The 21120-nt window shown below is 35.4% G+C and overlaps 1 protein-coding gene across 1 annotated transcript in view; it reads left to right on the top strand.

Moving 5' to 3' along the window:
* SGCZ (sarcoglycan zeta) overlaps positions 1–21120 on the top strand; it is a 363437-nt gene that overhangs the window by 286567 nt on the left and 55750 nt on the right. The window contains exon 4 of the mRNA XM_054294674.1: positions 13251–13338. Within this exon, the coding sequence (XP_054150649.1) occupies positions 13251–13338 (88 nt within the window). The remainder of the gene's footprint in view (positions 1–13250; positions 13339–21120) is intronic.

Here is a 21120-nt window from a genome sequence, read left to right as displayed (position 1 = left end):
CATTGACAAATGGAAGAGCAAGACTGATTAAAGGAAAAAAATTAAATACTGTGTTGAAATACTGCATAAGTTAGCTAGGATTCTCTTTAAAAGATTTTTAAGTTTGCCAATGATGGCAAACCTGTTTTTCCAAATAGATGTTTCATAATTTTTTTACAGGGAAGAATATTTAACAGCAGAGTGAGAATTTCTTAAAAAACTTGACTTGAAACGACTTTCCACTTTTTTGGCTGGCAATCTCCTGTACTCAGGGTGCCAATCATCTATATAATCCCCATGGCAAAATGGATAAAGTAAAAACAAAAGAAATACCCCATTTGGGAGAAGAATTGTCACACAGTGAGTTACCAGTTAAGGGCATTTATAAATCCGTTAGAGTCCCAGAGGACCCAGGCTGGGCCAGTTTGTCTTGTAAAGAATGTGCTGCAATTTAGCACAAAAGTCATTGCAATTCATTATTTAAAATTTATTTTTAAAAAAAATTGGCTTTTTTAGAGTCTATAGTCTTAACTATACATGTCAACCCTATATGGAAGCAAGGAATTATGACTGGGGTAATTAATACTGTATGTTTTTATCTGAAGGGAAGCTGGAATTTTTCAAATAAGTTCTTGTTGGTCTCTTCAACTTTAAATACTTACTGTCTGAAACTGATTTAAATTCTTAATGAATGTGACAGCGAATGCATGGTCACATTCTGCAGAAGTTCTGGTGTAGTTTCTCTCATTTGGCCATAAATCATTTGGATAGAAATTGTATAAATATTGGAAGACTATAACAGAGTTGCACATTAGGTCCTTTGGCAGACAAATATGTCTCTATGCTCAAAAGTTGTATAAGAAGTCTCTGCTCTTTCCTACTCCTAGCTGGTCAGCCCCATCCACTACTGCAGAACTTCCCTCTTACCTCTATCAGTTCAATGATTTTAGTTGTCTCAGTTGAGCCGTGGTTTTAAATTCTTTTAATAAACAATCTAAATTCTATTTTTTGCTATTGTCTGTTTACATTCTTACGAATGAACTGGTAAGCCAGTTCATTTGAGTGATAGGATTGATACTTTTTCTTAGCCAAGAAGGGAAAAACAAAACTGTATACTGAGAGAAGGTAAACCACTATTTCTTTCATTATTCTTACTTGGTCTGGAAGAATCTGAAAATCCAGGCTTACATTGTTGAAAGCACTACAAGGAGATGTTCAGTATCTGTTTTTAACTATCTTTAAACTTCTGAGGACTTTTCCAACCTTCATTATTATCTCTGTAGCACTTTTATTATCTCTTTAAATATATGTTGTCCTTAAAATTCTGAAGAATCCTCATTTGCATCAGTAATCTTTGTTAAAAGTAGTCACTAAGCCACTTCCCTACACCAAATATTCTATTAAAGTCTGTTACTCAGAGGCAAGTTTTTGTCTGAGGAAGCTTGGTAAAAATAGCTCTAAAAATATAGATCAGCTGATAGTCTTGTTTGCTTGTTTTAGTGCTAAAAAAAAGTTAACAAAATTAAACCTGATTATATGAAAAACTAGTAAATTATTTTTGTTGCCACTTAGAATCAAATAGAAAGACATATTGATTTCATTATAATACTAAGAATAGGAATTTTATAAGTTTTAATATTTATTAAAATGTTAATTAGTAGACTGAACAATATCTTAGTTCAATATAAACTAAATTCTTATGACAAACTTTCTGAATTTTATTTGAATTGCAAGACTGAGTTTAAGGGTAAAATATTTAAGGTCACAGTGGTTTTAAGTGTGTATAAAGCTCTAGAATCCTAGAAGACCTGAAAAAATCATGGAAGGAAAAAAAATTGTTAGGGTGCTCAAGAATTTCTTTTAAGAGTGCACTGTTAATTTCTTTTTAAATTTATTATAAAAATATTGTATATACAGTTTTAGAGTAGATCTGGACTTTGACATAGTTTTCATATATTTAAACACTGTGACAGTTCTAAACCAAAGGCTTTATGCTTTACAGGAACCATTCTATGAGATGTACTAATCAAGTTCAAATTTTGTTCATTATCTTTGTTCAAAAGTCAGAGCTGAAAACACAAACCAGAGCTGTTTTCACTGCCTTTTAGGATAAATGTGAGGAAAAACAAATTAGCCTCTCAAGGTTCACTGAAAATAACTAAGGCATACTGGAAATATTTTATAGAGTAAAATAAATTTATAAATTTATAAATTCATAGAATAATATTATAAGATTACAATGGAAAGTTAAGTATGATAGTTTATACTGACAATTAGTATAAAATTCTGATACACAATCACCTGGAACTTTTTGATCTCTTTAGATTTAGGACAGCTTGACTAGCTGACTGAAGTACAACATAAAATATTTTAACTACTGTTGTGCCAACAATGAAGAAAAAAAAAAAGCAGAAAGCATTCTCAATTTTTTGGTGTGCTGTGTGCACAGCTTTGTGTATGCAGAAGCATGAAAAATAAGTCAAACACTAATGCAAGCCAGAATGACATCTTTTTGGCAGTTTACCACTGTTACTGAGGAAATACAATCATTTTTAATTTATCATATTGCTCAGTGATCTTGAATTTGAAAGGAATTCAGTGTTTGGGACTCTATTGATTCATTCTGCAGGTTGCAGAAGTGGTCCAGGTCCATGGCATTTCTCATGTTTTTTCAGTCTAAATGTTATCTGTGAAAAAGTGCAGTTGAGAAACTCTATTTGATGTAGACTTTGTAAGCAGAGAGAAGTTTTCCTCAGTATTTTAAAATCTGCAGTGAAAAGTGTTTGGTGTGGAAAAAATTACCCAGTTGCTGAAACAGAAATACATTCTGAATAGCTACAGAGTTGAAATGAAAGTCAGATTGTTAATTATATCCTTTGAAAAAGATCTGTGTTACTAAAAGGTGGCAATTATCTCAATGGTAAAGTTGACAATAGTGCAGTTCCCACTGGGAAATAATATGCTTCCCTGAAGGAGCATATGCCAAATCCTTCCCTGAACCACAATCCGTTCGAAAGGGGTTTATTTCCTCAATTTTGACCTTCAGAACAGGTCCAGTGACTTGTTTTAGTTTGTGATTGGCAAGTCTCAAGGCAAATTTCCTAACAGAAAGGCAATTTATTGAACCAGCAAGATATGTCCTACAATAAATGTGGGGATGAATATCTCCTTTCCAAAGAAGTTCCAAAGTTTTAGAGGAGACATGAAACAAATTCTGAACTCACATATTGGCCAGCTTTGTGTCATACTAATGTCAAAGCTACTTATCAAATATTTTACAAGGTTAAAGAATACTGAATGGCAAAACCTGAGATAATACTTTTCAAGGTCACATTCTAGATGTTGATGTGTAAGGATTAAGGGTGAATGCATGATATTAGGAGTTATTTGGTAGTTTTAATCTTAAAATACTCTCTTCTTGTTGTTTTCTAGATAATGTAGCATTTTCTATTGATTGTTCATACCCTATAGTGATAGAAAATGCATACTTTGTTAAAAAATAAGCAGTCAGATTAAGATCTTCTTGTGAGCCTGCCTGGAGGATCAGAAAGCAAAGACTGTTCAGATTTATTTATTAGCTGTTTATATACTATTCAAAACTTGAGGATGCTGTACCATCCAAAGGTATGAAACATCTTCATTCCTTTTTATGTCAGCTATGTTTGTTAACAGAGAATTTTATGGTTGTCTTTCAATATGAGAAAACCACACTCTCCTCCCTAAGGTGAGAAGTTGCCAGCAGATATCATTTCCCCAGGGAAAATCAGAGCAGCCTTAACCACAGAATCAGGAATGGTGTGTAGTAAAGAAAGGAGGAGGAAAAGAGGTTTTGTAGTCCATTATCACCTAGGGAAGTTTAATGATCAAGAAGAGAAAATGACAAGAAATCATGAGACAAATGCTTTCTTATGAAAAGATAGGAGACATTGGGAATGCAAGTACCGGTGGTCCTGAAAAGAACACTGTGACTGTCTGCAGGGAGTATGGAAAGGTGTAAGTAATGGTTCCATCATTAAAACAGCTAAAAATTAGCTTTTGTTCTTTTACAGCCAGGCCACGTGGAAAGCTACCTGACTCTTCTAGCTGGACAGTCAAAATTGAATTTTCTCAATAATACCACAGAAGTTGCTTTTGTGAAAAAAATTGCTGCACAGACAAGTTTGGACTGAATTTCTTTCTTAGGAGCTGGTAGAACAGATGCTGAGACCTTTGCAATATTGCTGAAGATTTCAGTCCTGGCACATACAAGATCATCTATTTCCAACCCCTGTGCCATGGGCAGTGGCACCTTCCATTAGATCAGGTTGCTCAAAGCCTCATTCTACATGGCCTTGGCGACTGCCAGGGCTGGAATATCCACAACTTCTCTGGGCAACCTGTACCAGTGCTTCACCACTCATAGTAAAGAATTTCTTCCTACTATGTAATCTAAAATTGCACTCAGTTTGAAGCCACTCCCCTTTATTCTATCACTACATACTCCTGTAAGAAATCCCTCTCTCTCTTTCTTGTAGGCTCATTTTGTGTACTGGAAGGCCACAATTAGGTAATCCCAAAGTCACCTCTTGTCTAGGATGAACACCAAATTTTTTAGCCTTTCCTCATAGGAAAGGTGCTTCATCCCTCTTGTCATCTTGGTGGCCCTTCTCTGGACTCACTCCAGCAGCTCCATGTCCTTCCTGCGTTGGGAACCCCAGAGTTGGATGCAAAGTTCCTTCCAGGTGGGGTCTCACCAGAGTAGAGGGGCAGAATCCCCCCCCTTTCCTGCTGCCCACGGGGCTCTGGATGCAGCCCAGGACACCTTTGGCTCTCTGGGCTGTGAGTGCCCACGGCTGGGTCATGTCCAACCTCTCACAGCACCCTCAAGTCCCTCTCAGCAGGGCTGCTCTGGATCTTTTCATCCCCAGCCTGTGTTGATACCTGGAGGTCACACAGACCCAGGTGCAGCACCTTGCACTTGGGTGTGTTAAATTGTGTGAGATTCCCATGGGTCCCCTTTTCAAGCATGTTCAGGTCCCTCTGGATGGCATCCCATCCTCTAGATGTGTCAACCACACCACTCAGCTTGGGGTCATCTGCAAATTTGCCGAGGCTGCACTCAACCACTTTGTCATTGATGAAGACATTAAAACAGTGTTGATCCCAATACAGACCCCAAAATGATGCAACATATCACTGATATCCCTCAGGAGCTGTTCACCACCAGCCTTTGGATGTGATCATCCAAAAAATTCCTTGTCCACTCAACAGTCTACCTATCAAATCCATCTTTCTCCAATCTGGAAATAAAAATGTTTTGAGGGACCATGTCAAAGGCTTTACAGATTTACAGATAAATGACATTTGTGGCCCTTCCCTTGTCACTCTTGACCCTTGTAATCACTCCATCAGAGAAGGCCACTAGTTTGGTCAAGCAGAACTTTCCCTTGATAAAGCTGTGCTGGTTATATCTCATCACCTCCCTGTTTTCCATGAGCCTTAGCACAGCTTCTAGGAGGATCTGTTCCATGATCTTCCCAGGCACAGATGTGAGTCTGACAGGTCAGTAGTTCCCAGGGTCCTAATTTCTACCCTTTTTAAAAGTAGGTACATTTACCTTTTTGCACCTGTGACTTTACCTGACTGCCTTGACTTTTTGAATATCATTGGGAATGGTTTGGCAACTACATAAGCCAGTTCCCTCAGGACTTCTCAGCCTTCTCCTCATCCATTGTTAGCAGTTTTCCACGTTCTTTATTAGGGGGAGTTACACCTTCTTTGACCTTCCTGTTCTGGTTAGAAAACCAGTGAATTATCTGTAATTCCTGTAATTGCCAGTCTTACTCATTCCTTTTGATGCCTTGACCAAAGCCTTGTTGTATATTATGCTAATTGTCCACCTAATTGATAGTTCTTGTCTCAATGAAGTGCAATAATGCAGCCTGAAAGCACCTAACAATTGTAGCGGGTGTGTGCAGAGGAAGGCCCAGTAAAGTGACAATAATAATTTCCCTTCTGTTCGCTAAGGGTTTCAAAGTTCATTTGAGATGTGTTTGCTTCTGGTTATTTAACGCAGGAACAGTAGAGATAACTAGCAATGCAGAAAGCTTTGCCGGGGTAATTGGGATCCAGCAGTGAGTGATTGTGCTTGAAGGAAGGCTTATCAGGAAATATAAAGAAAATATAATATTGTAGAAACTAAGAGAGCTACGTGAAGAAACAAAAAATACAGTTAACTTCTCTGATTTTTTTCTTTTAAAGCTGATGTTAATACTAGTGCTATCATATAGTCATATAAGTTGCCACCTATAGAATAATTCTATAAAATAATAGGTTTATTATTCACCTAAAAAAACATTCTAACTAAAGATTTAATGACTCATCTTGCCATTTTTGCCTTACAATTTTATTTAATATATTCATTTTAATGTGCATTAAAGACTTCCTAATACTTTCTGTTTAACAGCAAGTCTTTCTTTGTGCTTTGAGCTATAAGCTTCATTCCAGATTTCTGCTACAGTTTATGTATTTCTAAAATTTTTCTCTGTTTCCTAAACTTTCTTTAGAATTTGTTTATTCTTCTTCAGCTTTAGAATTTGAAAAGATCTGTCAAAGAAATCCTAGTGAAATAAAAACTGCTGATGGAAATATTATTTTCCTGTAGTCCTTTGCTCTATGTCTGCAAGGCACTACAAAAGAGAAACCCAGAACCTATTGATTTGCTGAAGAGTTCATATTTTTCAGAACTTTTGTTTCAGATTTTTCATAGAAATGGATAAATATAATGAAAAAAACTTATATTTTGACTATTTCTTTCAATTTTATCAATTTTTCCATTTATTGCCACATAAAAATGATGTATAATTCTTGACATAGATCAAGTGAACAGGTGTTGACACACTTTCCTCATAAGCATCTCAGAAACAAGAAATCTTGTAAATTATTTTAAAATATCCAGGTTATCAGATCACTCACTACAGCATATTGAGGGGATTTTGGTGGTTTTTCTTTTTCTTCTCTCAGCCACTTAATCTAAAATAGTTAGAGAAATTCTCACTCAATAAGCAGTGTTGGGAAATAGCTTTCAAAAGCATGAATATACTTTGATTTATATAGATTTTCATGTGATAGCTTCATCCTCTTCCTGATGTCAATTGTTGCTATATTTCATGTTGTAGCATTTTAAATTAAAACAGCATGGGAAAGAGAGTCCTGTTTCACTCTGATGGTATAGTGTGGTCAATACTTGCATACATACAAGAACTGAGAGGCTGCTTTCCAAGGCTGAAAATGGAGTAATGAATTGTTGGTGACCATTGAGCAAAACTTAAATGACAAAAATCCTTTCAATAAGTTATACACCCACACCACAAGAACTTTGGCAGGTTTGAAAGGAGTGAAGTACAGTGATTCCACCCTTAATGTTTTTGTTTCAGATTTTGGGACTTATATCGGTTTTCTACATTTGTGTCCATTAAGGTTTTGGGGGACTTTGCAGTTCAGTGATATATAGTTTTACTTTTTGTGTCACAAGTTTAATGACTAAGTTGTGAGCTTTGGGCATTTAACAAGCTTCCTCCAAGTACATATGTAGTGCTGCTTTATTTTTAGTTGAGATGTTTATACCTAAATCCCACTTTAAATTTTATTTGATGTTTAAATCAATTCCACAAAAGCCATGTCTTTTGTCTGCTATTTAAATTTCTACTTCTGTTTTATAAGTATGTTTTTCTATGCTTGATTGGATTCCTCCATAATAAAAATGTCATGGTACATTATACAAGGAAGTAAAACAAGTAGGTTATGTCTATCTGGAGGTTATAGCTGTGATCATTGTTCATGTGGCTTCTTGGAACTCTGTGTATAATTCTTGTTGGGTACATCTATGTTACTTTGGTAGGTTGAGCTGAGTTTGAGCTGAGATTTGGTGTGTCAGGAATTGATTTGGTGTGTCAGTCAATATCTGTGATTGCCTTTAGCATATTATATGGACACAGAGCAAAGGCTGGGAATCAAGAGAACATCCTTTGATGAAAAAGAATTATCTAGAAAGTGTGTTTCTTGAAACATTGGCAATAACCTCAACTATCAGCTGGGTTGTTTAATTTGTTTGTTTCAAACTATTTGCTTGTGCTTTTCCAAACCTCCTTGGTGTTTAAATCTCATGTGAAGAAATGCATGCTTTTAATAACATTTGGTCAAAATTTTAAGATATCTGGAATGTTTCCTTAAAGCAGAAGTCCAAATGTCTTACTGAAAATTTTCAATCAGATTTGTGATTTTAAGTGTCATTAGTAGCAATTAAATTGGGGTTTTCATGTTAGAAGGGACAATTAGACAGGAAGAACACTAAAATATCATGTGAAACTTTGTTTTGGGAAAGCAGGAATTTAAAAAATATCTGTATTTTCTATGAAGAAGAAAAAAAGTATCTAATTAAATTGGACCAAAACTCATGTTAACTCTTCAGCTCAGAATTACCCAGGAATAACTCGGACAATAGATTATATTAATTTCTCCCTATTTGAAAAACACTTGTGTTGGGGTCTCTGCTGTCCTGACACCTTGGGAAAATTCTTGGGAATTTTTTGAGAATATTCTTGGAAATGCTGAATATTGGTAAAATTGGTATAATGGAATATTGGAAATATTCTTGGAAAAAATATCACAGGACTATTCTGATGAAAAAGTTTTCTTTAGTTTGTGTTTTTACAGTTCCAAACTTGTACAAACTTCCAACAGTTTTAATGGAGCCTTCAATTTTTTAAGTACTCAATAACTCAGCAATTGCTTTCATTTGTAGGTCTTTTTCTTTCATATCTTTCCTAATGCATTTTTTTTCATGTTTGTTTAGGGCTAGTAATAACCTTAATGATAGAAAGTCTGTCTCTGAGACTCCAAGCCCTACAAATGAGTGGTTTTTTAGATCTTCCATCTCTCCCCATTTGCAAGGAATGTTGCTAAAACATGCTGATGCTCTGGTTCTGGACCATGGATAAACTCTAAAGAATGTTTTTTCCATCCCCTCACATCTTCTTTGCTCTAGGTTCTACCCTTCTTGACTGACACTATGTCTTTCATACCCTTCTTCTAAACATTTTGCACTGAATTCCTCCAAGATATTCTTCACATTTGTCATCTGTCATTTGCCTTAACTGCAGTTGCCCCTGTAGTTATTGCACATCTACTTATCTGTCCTTTGACTCCCTTGGTCTGCTGCACTGACCAGAGCACTCAGTACTTTCTATTTCTTTCATTTCTCATTTTGTTTCTATGTAGTGGTCAAATAACTCATATAGGTTTCATTCTTCTGTTGGGGTCACTGACCAGGTGCAGACAATCAGCTTGTTCAGTGGCACCCACAGCATGATCTCTAAAGCAACAGACAAAATGTGGTGCTCTGCAGCAGTGAGGAAACATATTCTCTGTATTTCTTAAAATCTGATAATGGTGAGTTTCTTAGCAAACCAAGGTTTAATGCTGATTTCCTTTTTTCTGTAAAGATGCCTTGGTAATGCAATGGTCATTCTGAGTGTTGCAGGGCATTTTTGAGAAGTGTCCTGTAAAGAAAAGTTCTGCCATAATTATTTTGGCTGCCCATAGTGGGGGTAGGCTCAAATAAAAGAATATATAGCATTACATCTTCTTGCAAACTGCCAGCAGATGGTGTGGAAGATCTCATCCTACCTGCTTATTACATTACTGTCTACATCTGTGTGACACCAGGTAGAAGTCCAGAGACCTGAAGTGTTACACTTGCCTAAGCACAGAAATCAAATCATAAAAGAGCCACTGCTTGCACTATAACAATGTAGACATATCAGTACTGTTCCTGAGTGTCAGAGTTGCTGGTATTGTCATAATTATCTGTGTTCTGAGCATAATTTGGGAATATATTTAATTATGCAGTGTACCATCCTACCTAAAGTAAACCAATGTTTTATTAAACTCACTGGAATTAAATTTCTCCATTTAAAATGTTTCTAATTTAAAAGGTTCATTTTGGAAAGACTCTTCAAATCTGAGCGAATTAGCTGGGATTGCCTTTTTGAATACTGTATAAAATGCATGAAATTTTTCCAAAATCTGTTAAAAATAATTGAACCAGCTGTCTAAAATTTAAAAAAAAGTTTTTCTATGATTGCTCATTTAAAAATGGTAAAATTATTTTATAAATTATTTTAATCTATCAGTCTTTCATATACCTACAATTATATGCTCGTCTAATTCTAAAACCAAAAGTGGATATTTATTGCTGAACTGTGATTTTTACTCAAAAAAAACCCAAACCAAACAAACACAATTAAAAACCAAACCCTTTTTCCTCAAATGGTTCATTGTATTTAGAACTGGATTAAAATTTCAGAAAGCTTTCTGAAAATATCCCCTAAATTAGTTAGCTTGTTTTTACTTTTATGATTCCTAGCTGTAAACCTGTTTCAGATAATAAGTAACTATTGTAACATTTTAACCTGATTTACCTTTCATCTTGAAGTTGTAGCGCTTTGGGGCTTATAGAGGAGAGAAAAGTAGCACAAATGAACCAGAAGGGTTCAGTTCAGTTGGGGCTGGACTGAAATGGGTCCTTCCACGGACATTTGGTAGGGCCAGTAAGGGCTGGTAGAGCCCTCATGGCCCTGACAGTATCCTTCTGTAATATTTTAGTTATTAGCATATTGGCATTATTAAAGCTATATATAATTGTAAGAATGTTCTTACATTGTTGGGTTTTGTTATCTACAGTATAATTTTTGAATTGGCATCACAAATCGTAACCTGAAGTTTGCATCAAGAGAGTAACAGGACTGGTCATGGGGAGAAAAAAATTATCCAGTGTTTTTATGCTTTAAATATGTTTGTATTCCTATGAGTGATATTCATTGCACTTTATACTCATCTTACAGATCAAGAATTCCACTTATTTCAGCTAAGTCTTCTCTGAATGTCTAGCTCCTCTGAGTAGACTGTTTGTGAATTCCTTCAACTTCTGTCTTTAGGCACTTCCTGCATAAAATAAAGTGCAGGTAAACAATGTGGATGAAATGCTGGACTTCCTAAATTCATAGGAGTTTTGCCACTGCATTTTCTTTGGTCCAATATTTAAGATTGCTGCTCTGTATCTATCATCAGAAAATGAGGAATATAGATTTAAGTTCTTAACTTCTTCAGCCCTCTTTTTTTTTCCTTTATATAAGACAAGAAAAGAAGAAGAAAGAAGGCTTGGCTCACCTAATTTTTCATTATCTTGTATTTTGGAATTTTTTATCCAAGATTCTTTTTTCAAAACTAGAACCTGGGAGGCAGATTTTAGCCTGAGGTTTGTGTTAAGTGTTTTTCTATGTCGAGAGGAGAGAAACCTTCAGATCAGACTGTGATCAGTCTTTGTGAGCAGAAGTTTCCAAACCTTTGCTGAACTGGAAAAAATAGGCATGGCTGTATCCTCCCTTGCATAGGATAAAATTATTCTAACTGAGAAGACTTTTAACGAAAAAATTACTTAACAAAAGTGAAAAGGGCTCCTTAAAAGTCTTTGGCCTTGCTGATGCCTATTAGGACAACTGCTTTTCCCAGAGCAGCAGTTGCCTGGACTAATGATTTTCAAAAGACCATAAGGAAAGTGGAAATCAAGTGGTGAGAAAAAGGTCCTTAACAGCTGCTTTTGTTGCCAGAAGCTCCCTTGATTGCATCACATGTTCATCTCAAACTAGTAAAATTGAACCCAATGTCTCACTGATAATTATATCTTTTTATCTGGAAAAATGGGCAAGCCAAACAGTCTCTTTCATCTGCCAGAATCTGTGAAGCAGAGGTAATTGGCAGGATGTTAGAGAGGTCATAGCGTAGTCCAGTGAGGGATTAAATACACCTGAACTCCTTGAAATTATCTCAAAATCATTTCAGGCTTCCCAGGAAACAGATTATCATTTAAAGTTAATGATCATAGTGAAAACAACTGGGAAGAATGTTTCTTGTACAAGAAAACTCTGGATACAAAGGAAAGGTCTGTAAAGCACAGAAAATTTTAGAGAAATTATGCATCATTCAGGTAAAAATAAATCTTTATGTCTCCTTATGTAATTTCCTTCTTGTTGAAAAAACTTTCAAGAACAGCAAGAACCAATATATTAAGAGACACACATATGAGGTCTCTTTAACCTTACATGCTTAATCCAGGGATAACCAATAATGGATGCCTAGGGAAGAATATAAGAATATAACAAGTATATAATAAATTTCCCAAATCTCTTCCTAGCCTTTAGTCATTCCTACCTAAGGCACATCCCCAGCTGTTTCTGTCAGATGTGTTCCTGCTGTTGGGTAAACATACGTAAGCATGCTGAGTGCTAGCAAACTGCCAGGAGCATTGCAGGACCCATGGTCTCTCTGCAAGCTTCAGGGAATGAGCTGTGTGCTACCAGGTGATTTCAGCAAGAAAAGTGCCTTTCTGCAGCAGCAGTCACAATCCTATTTTTTTACTTCTCTCATGCTCTCACCCCACTCCAGTGAGAGCATGATTGGTGAGCTTGCACTTTTTTTTAGGCTGGTTCTTTTGGCTCTCTGTTGAAGCTCTGCTCCTTTCCTGCACATCTGCACTTCCCTTAAAGGAGTGCATGTGGCTCCTCGTTCTTCTAGAAAGGAATGTTAAGACTGTGGTTAGTATAAAGTGTTTGTCTCCCTGCTGTATCAGTTTGATCCCTAATAGTATACCTGTAAAGTACTAATGGCCGTGGATCAGGGCTCTCTGCTACAAGGTCTCACCTTCCAGTGCCCTCATTGTTTTCTTTGAGAGTAACAATTTTCTTTATCTTCATCTCTAATCTTTACATCTGTGTTTGTAAGGTGTTACTAAGAGCAATACCAATATTATAGATTGTGCAGATTAATGGAATAATACAATATAGTATTAGTTAGGTAGTTAGAAAAGTATAGGTTAACCATATATGGGAAAGGCTAGTGGAACAGGTTGGCATTATGGTTTTTTGAATTTGGAACTTTATAATATTAACAGGAAATTAAAACCCAAATTTGGGTGTTTGGGCATGCAAAGAAATCAAGTTGAAATCTGATTTCTGAAGCAGGGATTGTATGCACAAAGATTTCAAGTTTAAATTAGAACTCTTGGTATCCTTTAATATAAAAATTTGACTTGCAAAATATGTAATGAAATTATTAAAAAGGACTGTTATGCTTGACACAACTTCCCTCTCAGCATGCATGTTAATACTAAGTTCTAACTTAATTTTACCTCAATTTTTTGTTCTCACATTTATTGTCTCATGCTTGTTTCCCAGGATAGTCCACTGGTCTTACAGTCTGACAGAAATGTAACAGTGAATGCAAGAAATCACATGGGACAGTTAACTGGACAACTGACAGTAGGTGAGTGTTCTTTATTGACTGTTATGTTTGTCAATTTAGCTTTATTATTAGGTTTCATTTGTTATCATCACATATAAAATATTACTAAAAAGTCAGGAAAAGGAATCACATCACCATGCTCAAAAACCATTGCATACAATGGATCATAAGAGCATTATTCAGCATTAGCTCAAGAAGAAAAACTAGAAATGCCTCAAAATAGCTAAAATGAAAAGAGCTTAATGAAAAATGGTTATTTTTGAGACCATTGTAACAAAACAAACTGAAAATGCCTCAGCAAAATATGTTTCAACAACACTTTCAGCAGGAAAATAACCATAATTTTCTTACACTTTCTGTCAGTCCTCCATTACTTCAGTGGCAATTGATTTGGCCCTGTCACTTGTGTAGGGCATTTGTACCAGCACATATTCAAAGTGGTTGGAGTAACAGAATGTTAAAAATCAGAAAAAAATGCCCAAAAACCAAAATGCTTTCCTAGTCACTACAAACATTAAATGAAAAGGTAACATATTTCCAGCCATTCATTAAAATTGATATTTTACGAAGTATAAAATATAGCAGTTCCAAATGAAATGGATATTAAAGAATCCTCTACTTATCTTTTTCACTTACCATGTATTTCCCCCCGTTTTATGAAATTTATTGTTATACTTTGTTTTTAGTATGAATCATACTTCTTGTGTTAATAAATATGAAATAATTTTTTTTTTTTTGAACTAGAGGAGTACTGATATTAATTTATTTTTAAGAATATTGGCCAGAAGAATCACTGAGAAATGATTTACTAATTCTGGTACAATACAATATATATTGACTGGGAATGGGATAAAAAATATAACAACATACATTCATATGACCTTAGTATAACAAATTCAAGGAGACACCCCTTAGACTTTATTTGTTTTCATTTTTTTCATTTTACTTCTGGATTAAGATGTGTTTTATTCATTGTGTTTTCCTCATGTGCTGAGGTTATGCCTACAAATAATTTTAACTTAAACTCTGGTTGTAATCTATACTAAGTTTTCATAGTGACTGGAGACAGTGGCTTCTAGTGGTAAAAATCTTTTCCAAGTGCACACAGTGACACACCATCTGCACTGATTTCCCTGAGCATCCACATCGAATGAGCGTGCAAAGGTAACCAGACTTGCTAGCAGGTACAGATGAGGAAAATTAAGGTAACACCTGTTCTGGCCATATTGTACTTGCCCAGTGCAATTACAAAATGCAGTTCTCTATCATCTGGTAACTCTATTGTTAAAACCTCTTGTTCAGCTGGTAACTGCAAAAAGGTGAGTTGTCCATGGCAGACATTCACATTGGCTGAAATAGATATAATATTTTTATCACTGACACTATTCTGGCTGAGTAAATCCAGCACTGAAAATGTGTGTGAGTTTATTGAGGATGACCTACTTAAAGGCATCACACTAGAGGTTAATATTCTAAAAGCATGGATTTCTGAAAAAAACCTATGTTTTTATGTTACTGTCATTAGGGTGAACTCCTTAAGCTTCTTGGTGTGCAGCTGGTGCCGTCCCTGGAGACTAGAAGCTTGTTAAATTTTAATATTGTATTTACCTTACTTCTTAATCTATCTCCCTCTTTGTTTCATATGTGACCTTTGTTATTTCTTATATCAGTATAAAAATATTTTTCTGATTTTTTTTTTGTGAATCCCTGGTACAGTATTGGATGCATGTTAAAATACTCCTTATCTCTTATTAAATACTTCTTAATAAAGACAGTCATAACTGCCAGTAGAGTTAGTAAACCCTGAATGTTGTCCTATTAAGAAATCAAAGACATTTACAGGAATCTAAAAGTAAAAATATATTATTAAGGCACTCCCTTCTAATTTTTTTTGTTGTGAAAAACACAACAGAGACAAGTTTTTACTTTTGTCTGGGTAAAAGCATGGCCACATTTGCTGGAAGAATGGTAGGGGTATTTTCCATACAAAGTTTGCTGACAAAAGAAAATATTTTTTTTCCTATTGGTTGTAAATGTGCCCCAGAAAGTCCCTGTCTTTAGAAATGCTCTCTGTCCATTCAGTAGTGATGTGTGCTGAAGCAGCTGTTTGTGTGGCTGCCCAGTGAAAGGAATAAAAATAAACAGTGAGGAAAAATGTTTTAAACAACAACAAAAACGAAAATTATCATGTCTTGGGGAAAAAAAATCTTGTTAAAACTTTGAAATGTCATTATCTCTTCAGTTTTTAAAGAGTTGAATAATAAGCAGTAAAAAAATAGACTACATATTAATATGCATGGCAGGAGCATTCTACAAAGAAAGAGGGATGCCAGTGCATTCAAAAGGATGATAATGCACTTTTCATACATGTGATATCATTGGCATTTTATCTTCATTTCACAGGACTGAAGTGATACCACAAACCAGCAAATAGGCTGGTCTCATCCTGTGTTTGGCATCCACATTGCCACTCATGCCAAATTTTAGGACAACTAAAAATTCTTTGTGTGGTATTTGTAACCATGCCATGTAAGAATAAGACAGCCTTAAGAGCATATAATTAGAACTGTAATAGGAAGATGGATTAATGTAAAAAGTGTTATTATTGGGCTGGGGGGAATATGGTATATGTTCATTAAGGGAGATGGAAAAAAATCCAGTGAAACTCTTAAAGGGTTATTCAATTCTGTAAGTGACAGAATATGTCATTAAAGTGCATCATTAAGACATCTTGGGAAACATCCTGATCTAGAAGGAGTGAAGACAAAGGAAATTAAATAATTTTTTTAAAAAAAGTAACTAAGTGTATTGGATGATTGAGTGGTTGCATGTTTAAATGGTATAAATTCAAGTTATGCTTCAGGACATAAAGGACCAAGGGTACACCCATTATTGCAGTACAGCATTTTTTATACTGGCACCAAAATCTGTACGGAGAGAAAGTCACAGCTGTAGCAATGCTTTCTGTTGGGAACTGTACCAACTGAGCAAGAGATGTTGGTTTGTACTCCAGTCTATTCATGACATATGGTCTGGAAACTGCCAAGTTTGTGTCTGCATCTCCAAGAGGACTCCACAGCCTTCAGTTTTTAGACATGCCATTTAAGTCCAATGGAGCAGATGTAGCACAGACATGAATTGTATGTGCAGAATAAAGATGAAAAAATGACAATCCATTGAATTTCGCTGGATAAATTGACAGATCTCTCCCCTCTCAGCCCTTACTTACTTATACTTCTGTAGTGTGCATTCTACAGAATTACCTTTACGCAATCTTTTTTCTCTGTTTAATCAATGTTTGCACAGTTTATATGGAAAATTATTCTTTTTTTCTACCAATCTTAGAAATGCACATTAGTTGCTCCCTTTGAACCACAAGTGTTTTGTCTCCATGCTGTCTGCACATATCTTAGATACCTCTGCCTGCTTCTGAGTGGAGTATATTAGGCTCACAAGCACTAAAAAAATGTAATGTGACATTTGAAACTGAAACACACATTTTATTTAATGTAAATTCATCCTCAGGTTGGATTATTATTTCAACTTTGTTGGTTTTTTTTTTTTTGAGAGGTATTTTTTCTTACTTTTTTCCTTACTGCAATAATTGCTTCTGACAGGTATTTCTGCTACTGTTTGACCCTTTTCAATTCATAAAGAACTCTAGGGATATCTGAAATGCACACACAAAAAAAAAAAAGCATTTAATTTTTGCTAAGCTTTCAGCCCTCAGACAGAATCATAACTCTCACAGACATCCAGACCTGTACAAGTCACAGCTTTGGAGAGCTCCTGAACCTGTCTCTCTAGTCACTGAGATCTCCAGAGCCATGCAAATTCAGAAAAAATTATTTGAATACCAAAGTTATATCACATTCTTGCAGCTGCTTTTTGAAAATAGCAGGCAGATGTATGATTTCCAATTACAGCACTGCTAAAGACTGATAACACTGCTAAAAGATTTACTCAAATAACTTGTCACACATGGAGATCCTTTCCATACATTTACCACAAAACTTGTCTTGTGTATTCCGAGATCTTTGTCTTTAAAATGTGCTTGCTTACTTGTGGGGCTCCATCAAGAGTGCTTGGTTTCTTGTGCAGAAACTGTTGGACATTAGAAACTGCAGGTATGTAACTTTGTGGGAGTGAGAGCCTCCTTCATCATCCATACCTATATGCTGTATGGCAGTTCCCTATGCTTATATCAAGGGATACCTTAGCAGGTAACACATCCTGCTACCCCTTCACTTCTGAGGTCCCCAAAGTAACTCATTGCCTAAAGGCCACTCCTGGTGTCGCAGACATTTTGTCATAAAATCCTCTCTTTTACGATTTGTTCTTTCTGGGAAGCTGGGGCCCCAGAAGAAAAATGTAAACAATAATTATCTGCTGATGTGGAATGTAACAGGAGCATCTGTGATTGTTCTTCTGTGAGTGTTTGGATTTGCTGACCACTCACGGGAGAGTTTGTCCTTGCTTTCTGCTGGACACAGAACTTTGTTATTCATTCTTTTCTATGCTATTCTTAGCTTAGCAAGCCTCAGCAACTTCTCTCTTTATTTCTTTTAGTATAGTTATAATGTATTATATATCATATATCAATAAATCTAGCCCTCTGATCATGAACCAAGATTCTCGTCCACTTCTCTCACCCTGAAGACCTTCATCAGGTCGCTGTAATATCCTGGTGCTGTCTTTGCAACAATTAGATATCAATGAAGATCTGAAACAAGATACAACATTTTAAGTATTCTTGCTTTTAGAATCATCTGTGGGAGTAACAAAATGTTATAATATGATCTCGCTCTATCGGGTACTAACAATAATAATAACGTACAAGTACAAATATGTCTATACATGTTGCTCTAAATCATTGGTATTATTGTCAAACATTTGTTTGAGATTTTTATGAACTTGAACTAAGTATCCATTAATAACATGCTTAATGAGACAAGAAATGTTTCTGGGTTTGAATCTTGTTTGCATATACTGTAGCCTCAAATGTAAGGTCTTTTCTCCTAAGTATTGCAAGAAGAGAGTGGTTTTACGATGATCATGCACATACATCCTTTCCTTACTGTTGGAAAAGGGAAAAAATGGTCTCAGCTCTTCTCTTATCTGCATAATTGTTCTTGTATCATCTGTAGTAGAGTGCTGGGAGGAAAGGGATGAGTTGGTTTATGATCCCTCATCAGTTTCTGCCTTTCAGCTGGGCAAACATGGATTAGAATTTGTCAGGAGTATGTGAAAGAAAGGCTTTCTCCTGCTCACAAAGAGATTTGTCTACCTGTCATTCCAAACTACAGCAAGATTTCAAAAATCTGAAATAGATTAAACTTACTGCTAGTCTAATTTCCATATTAAGGCAATTGCTCTTGTAACTACTGTGGTACAGCAGGATAATTATTATTGCTAAGAAGATATGGCAAAACAAAGCCAGATAAATCAATTATCCATTTCTCAGCATTCTCTCAATTTCTATTCCTTAACTGAAATACAGACTGAATAAACACAAGTTTTGGTCCCTAATACCACTTTAATGTATGCAAATAAGCAATGTAGGCAATTCATTTTACCACACTTAGATGAATGAGTGGTCCAGTTTTTGCAATTGTATACAAAGAGGACAATTTCACATTGAAATTCAGAATGAATATGTAATAGCTTAAAATCTTCTTTTGGGACATTTTTTCATTTATCAAGTTATTGTGGTGAAGGTTTTCAACTTATAGTTACTTCACTTCCTCTTAATTTTTTAATACAGAAAAAAATGAACACAGAGTCCCTAATTTCTGGGCTAAATTACTTGCATTGCTTACATATTTTCAGGTTTTTTGCACCTTAAATGGAATTTTCGGTTGACAATCATTAGTTGGTGTTTTCCCTGTTACTTTAGATTAGGTAGTTGTCATTCAGAGAGTATTTGGATAATTTACACAGCAAAATCCTATACATTCTGAGTGTACTAATTTTAAAATATAATATTTCTTTAACTTTTTTAGCCAGTTAAGCATTCTTCCCAAATGTAGGAACATAACAAATTTATCAGGAGGTGAAAATGCATCTCGTGTGCTAGTTTGTGGTACAAATCCATTGTAAGATCTTTTAAATGGAGGTAAATGGGAGATAGCTTGTTCTTTTTTATACAGGTTAGTTTACCTTGCACATAATGCAGAATTAAAGGATTTCTTTCATCTTCAGGAGTCACTGCAGAGGGAATGATGGAGCAGTGCCTGGAAGGCCATATGGCTTTATGTCTCCTCCTGGCAAAGCACGTGGGATGAGCCAAGAGGCAGTCAGAAAGTGAGCCATGTTGCTCAGAACAGTTGAAATGTCCAGCTGGAATCTGAGTCTCATCCCTCCTCATAATTTACAGTGCAACATGATGTTGCCTCCATTTCTGCCTGTCTAGTCATAGAAAAGTCTTTTTACAAAGCATCTGTGCTGTAACAGGTTTTGTGATAGGAGTTCACCTCATATATACTCTTAATGACTTTGGCTAAACTGTCATGATAATCCACTCACATTAATTAATTATCCTAAAGTGAGATATTAGGAAAATGTGAAGGTCTCTGAAAACTGGTCCAAACTTTGACCTGCTTGCCAGAACTTTGATGGGTCTGCCAAACTTATCCTGAAAAAATTAACATCATAATTTATTTGAAATTCATCCATATTTCTCTTGCAATTCTCTGTTTAAGTAATTTACAAATAATAGAAAGCATTTTTTTTTGTTCTGATTCAGCATCAAGAGAAAGATAACTCCTTTCTAATTTTTGTTTCTATTTCACTTGTAAATTAGTTGCATCATTTTTCTGTGTTAATCTTCATGCATGCATTTGAAATTCAGCTATGGCAAATATCGCTTTGTGGCAAGCCCTTGCATTAATTGGATTGAAAAGTAATACTTTTTTACACATCCATTACACAATTAATTCATAAAAATATTAAATGTACTACATCAATTATTTTCTCTCCAGTTTGTGCTTGGTTACCAAGATCTCTTTGGAAGAAAGAGATGCTTTACACATACTTCTGAATCCATTTGATAAATTAGGCATATTTTCAGTTTTTTAACAATATCTTTCATATCATTATGATGATCTTATTGTATGTTATGTGCAGACATAACACTTCATTGCTGTTTAATATTTGAAATACTATATGGTATTAAATATACCCTAAGTTTCCCTCATTGCCACATGAATTGCTACAGGAAAATTATGCTGTAAAAATAGAGCAATAAGATATCCCTCTGTCAGTTATTAGGATGAAGTAGTAATTATTTCTTGAAGGAATTGCCATTATTTAGCCTGATACCTCCTTCCTGAGATACAAGAGCATATCACATCAGTTGGGATATCAAGAATTAAAAATTCTCTATGAATAAACACAACTGCAAGCAGCAGTAGAACAGTAATTGAATTCTGTGCAATTTAAGCATGGTTGTTTCAAGGGAGAGAGTGCTTATGCATTATTGATAATGAACACCTTATCCAAAATGTCTGTGCAGTGGATATGATTCTTTGCTTTAAGTTTTATCATCCTCAGTAGTGTGTTATACAGAATCTTCTTTGAATCTTAAAACAAATAATTCCAGTACTTCCAGAGCTGAGGTCTTAAGACCTCTTCCCCATCCCCTTATTTCTGCATTCAGTATATTTTCTTTCTTCTTTCTACCTTCTTCAGACTCTAAAAGTTTTTGTCATTTGAGTCTTGATCCAACTTTTCTTCTCTTTTTCTTTCCCTCAGTCTGAGCTCAGGAAGACTATTTCTACCTCGGACACAAGGTACAGCTCATGT

Source organism: Melozone crissalis, unplaced genomic scaffold, assembly GCF_028551555.1.
Source record: "Melozone crissalis strain CALT ecotype California unplaced genomic scaffold, PUWL_Pcris_2 ptg000006l_1, whole genome shotgun sequence".
Taxonomy (NCBI): Eukaryota; Metazoa; Chordata; class Aves; order Passeriformes; family Passerellidae; genus Melozone; species Melozone crissalis.
This window is presented reverse-complemented; position numbering and strand designations above follow the sequence as displayed.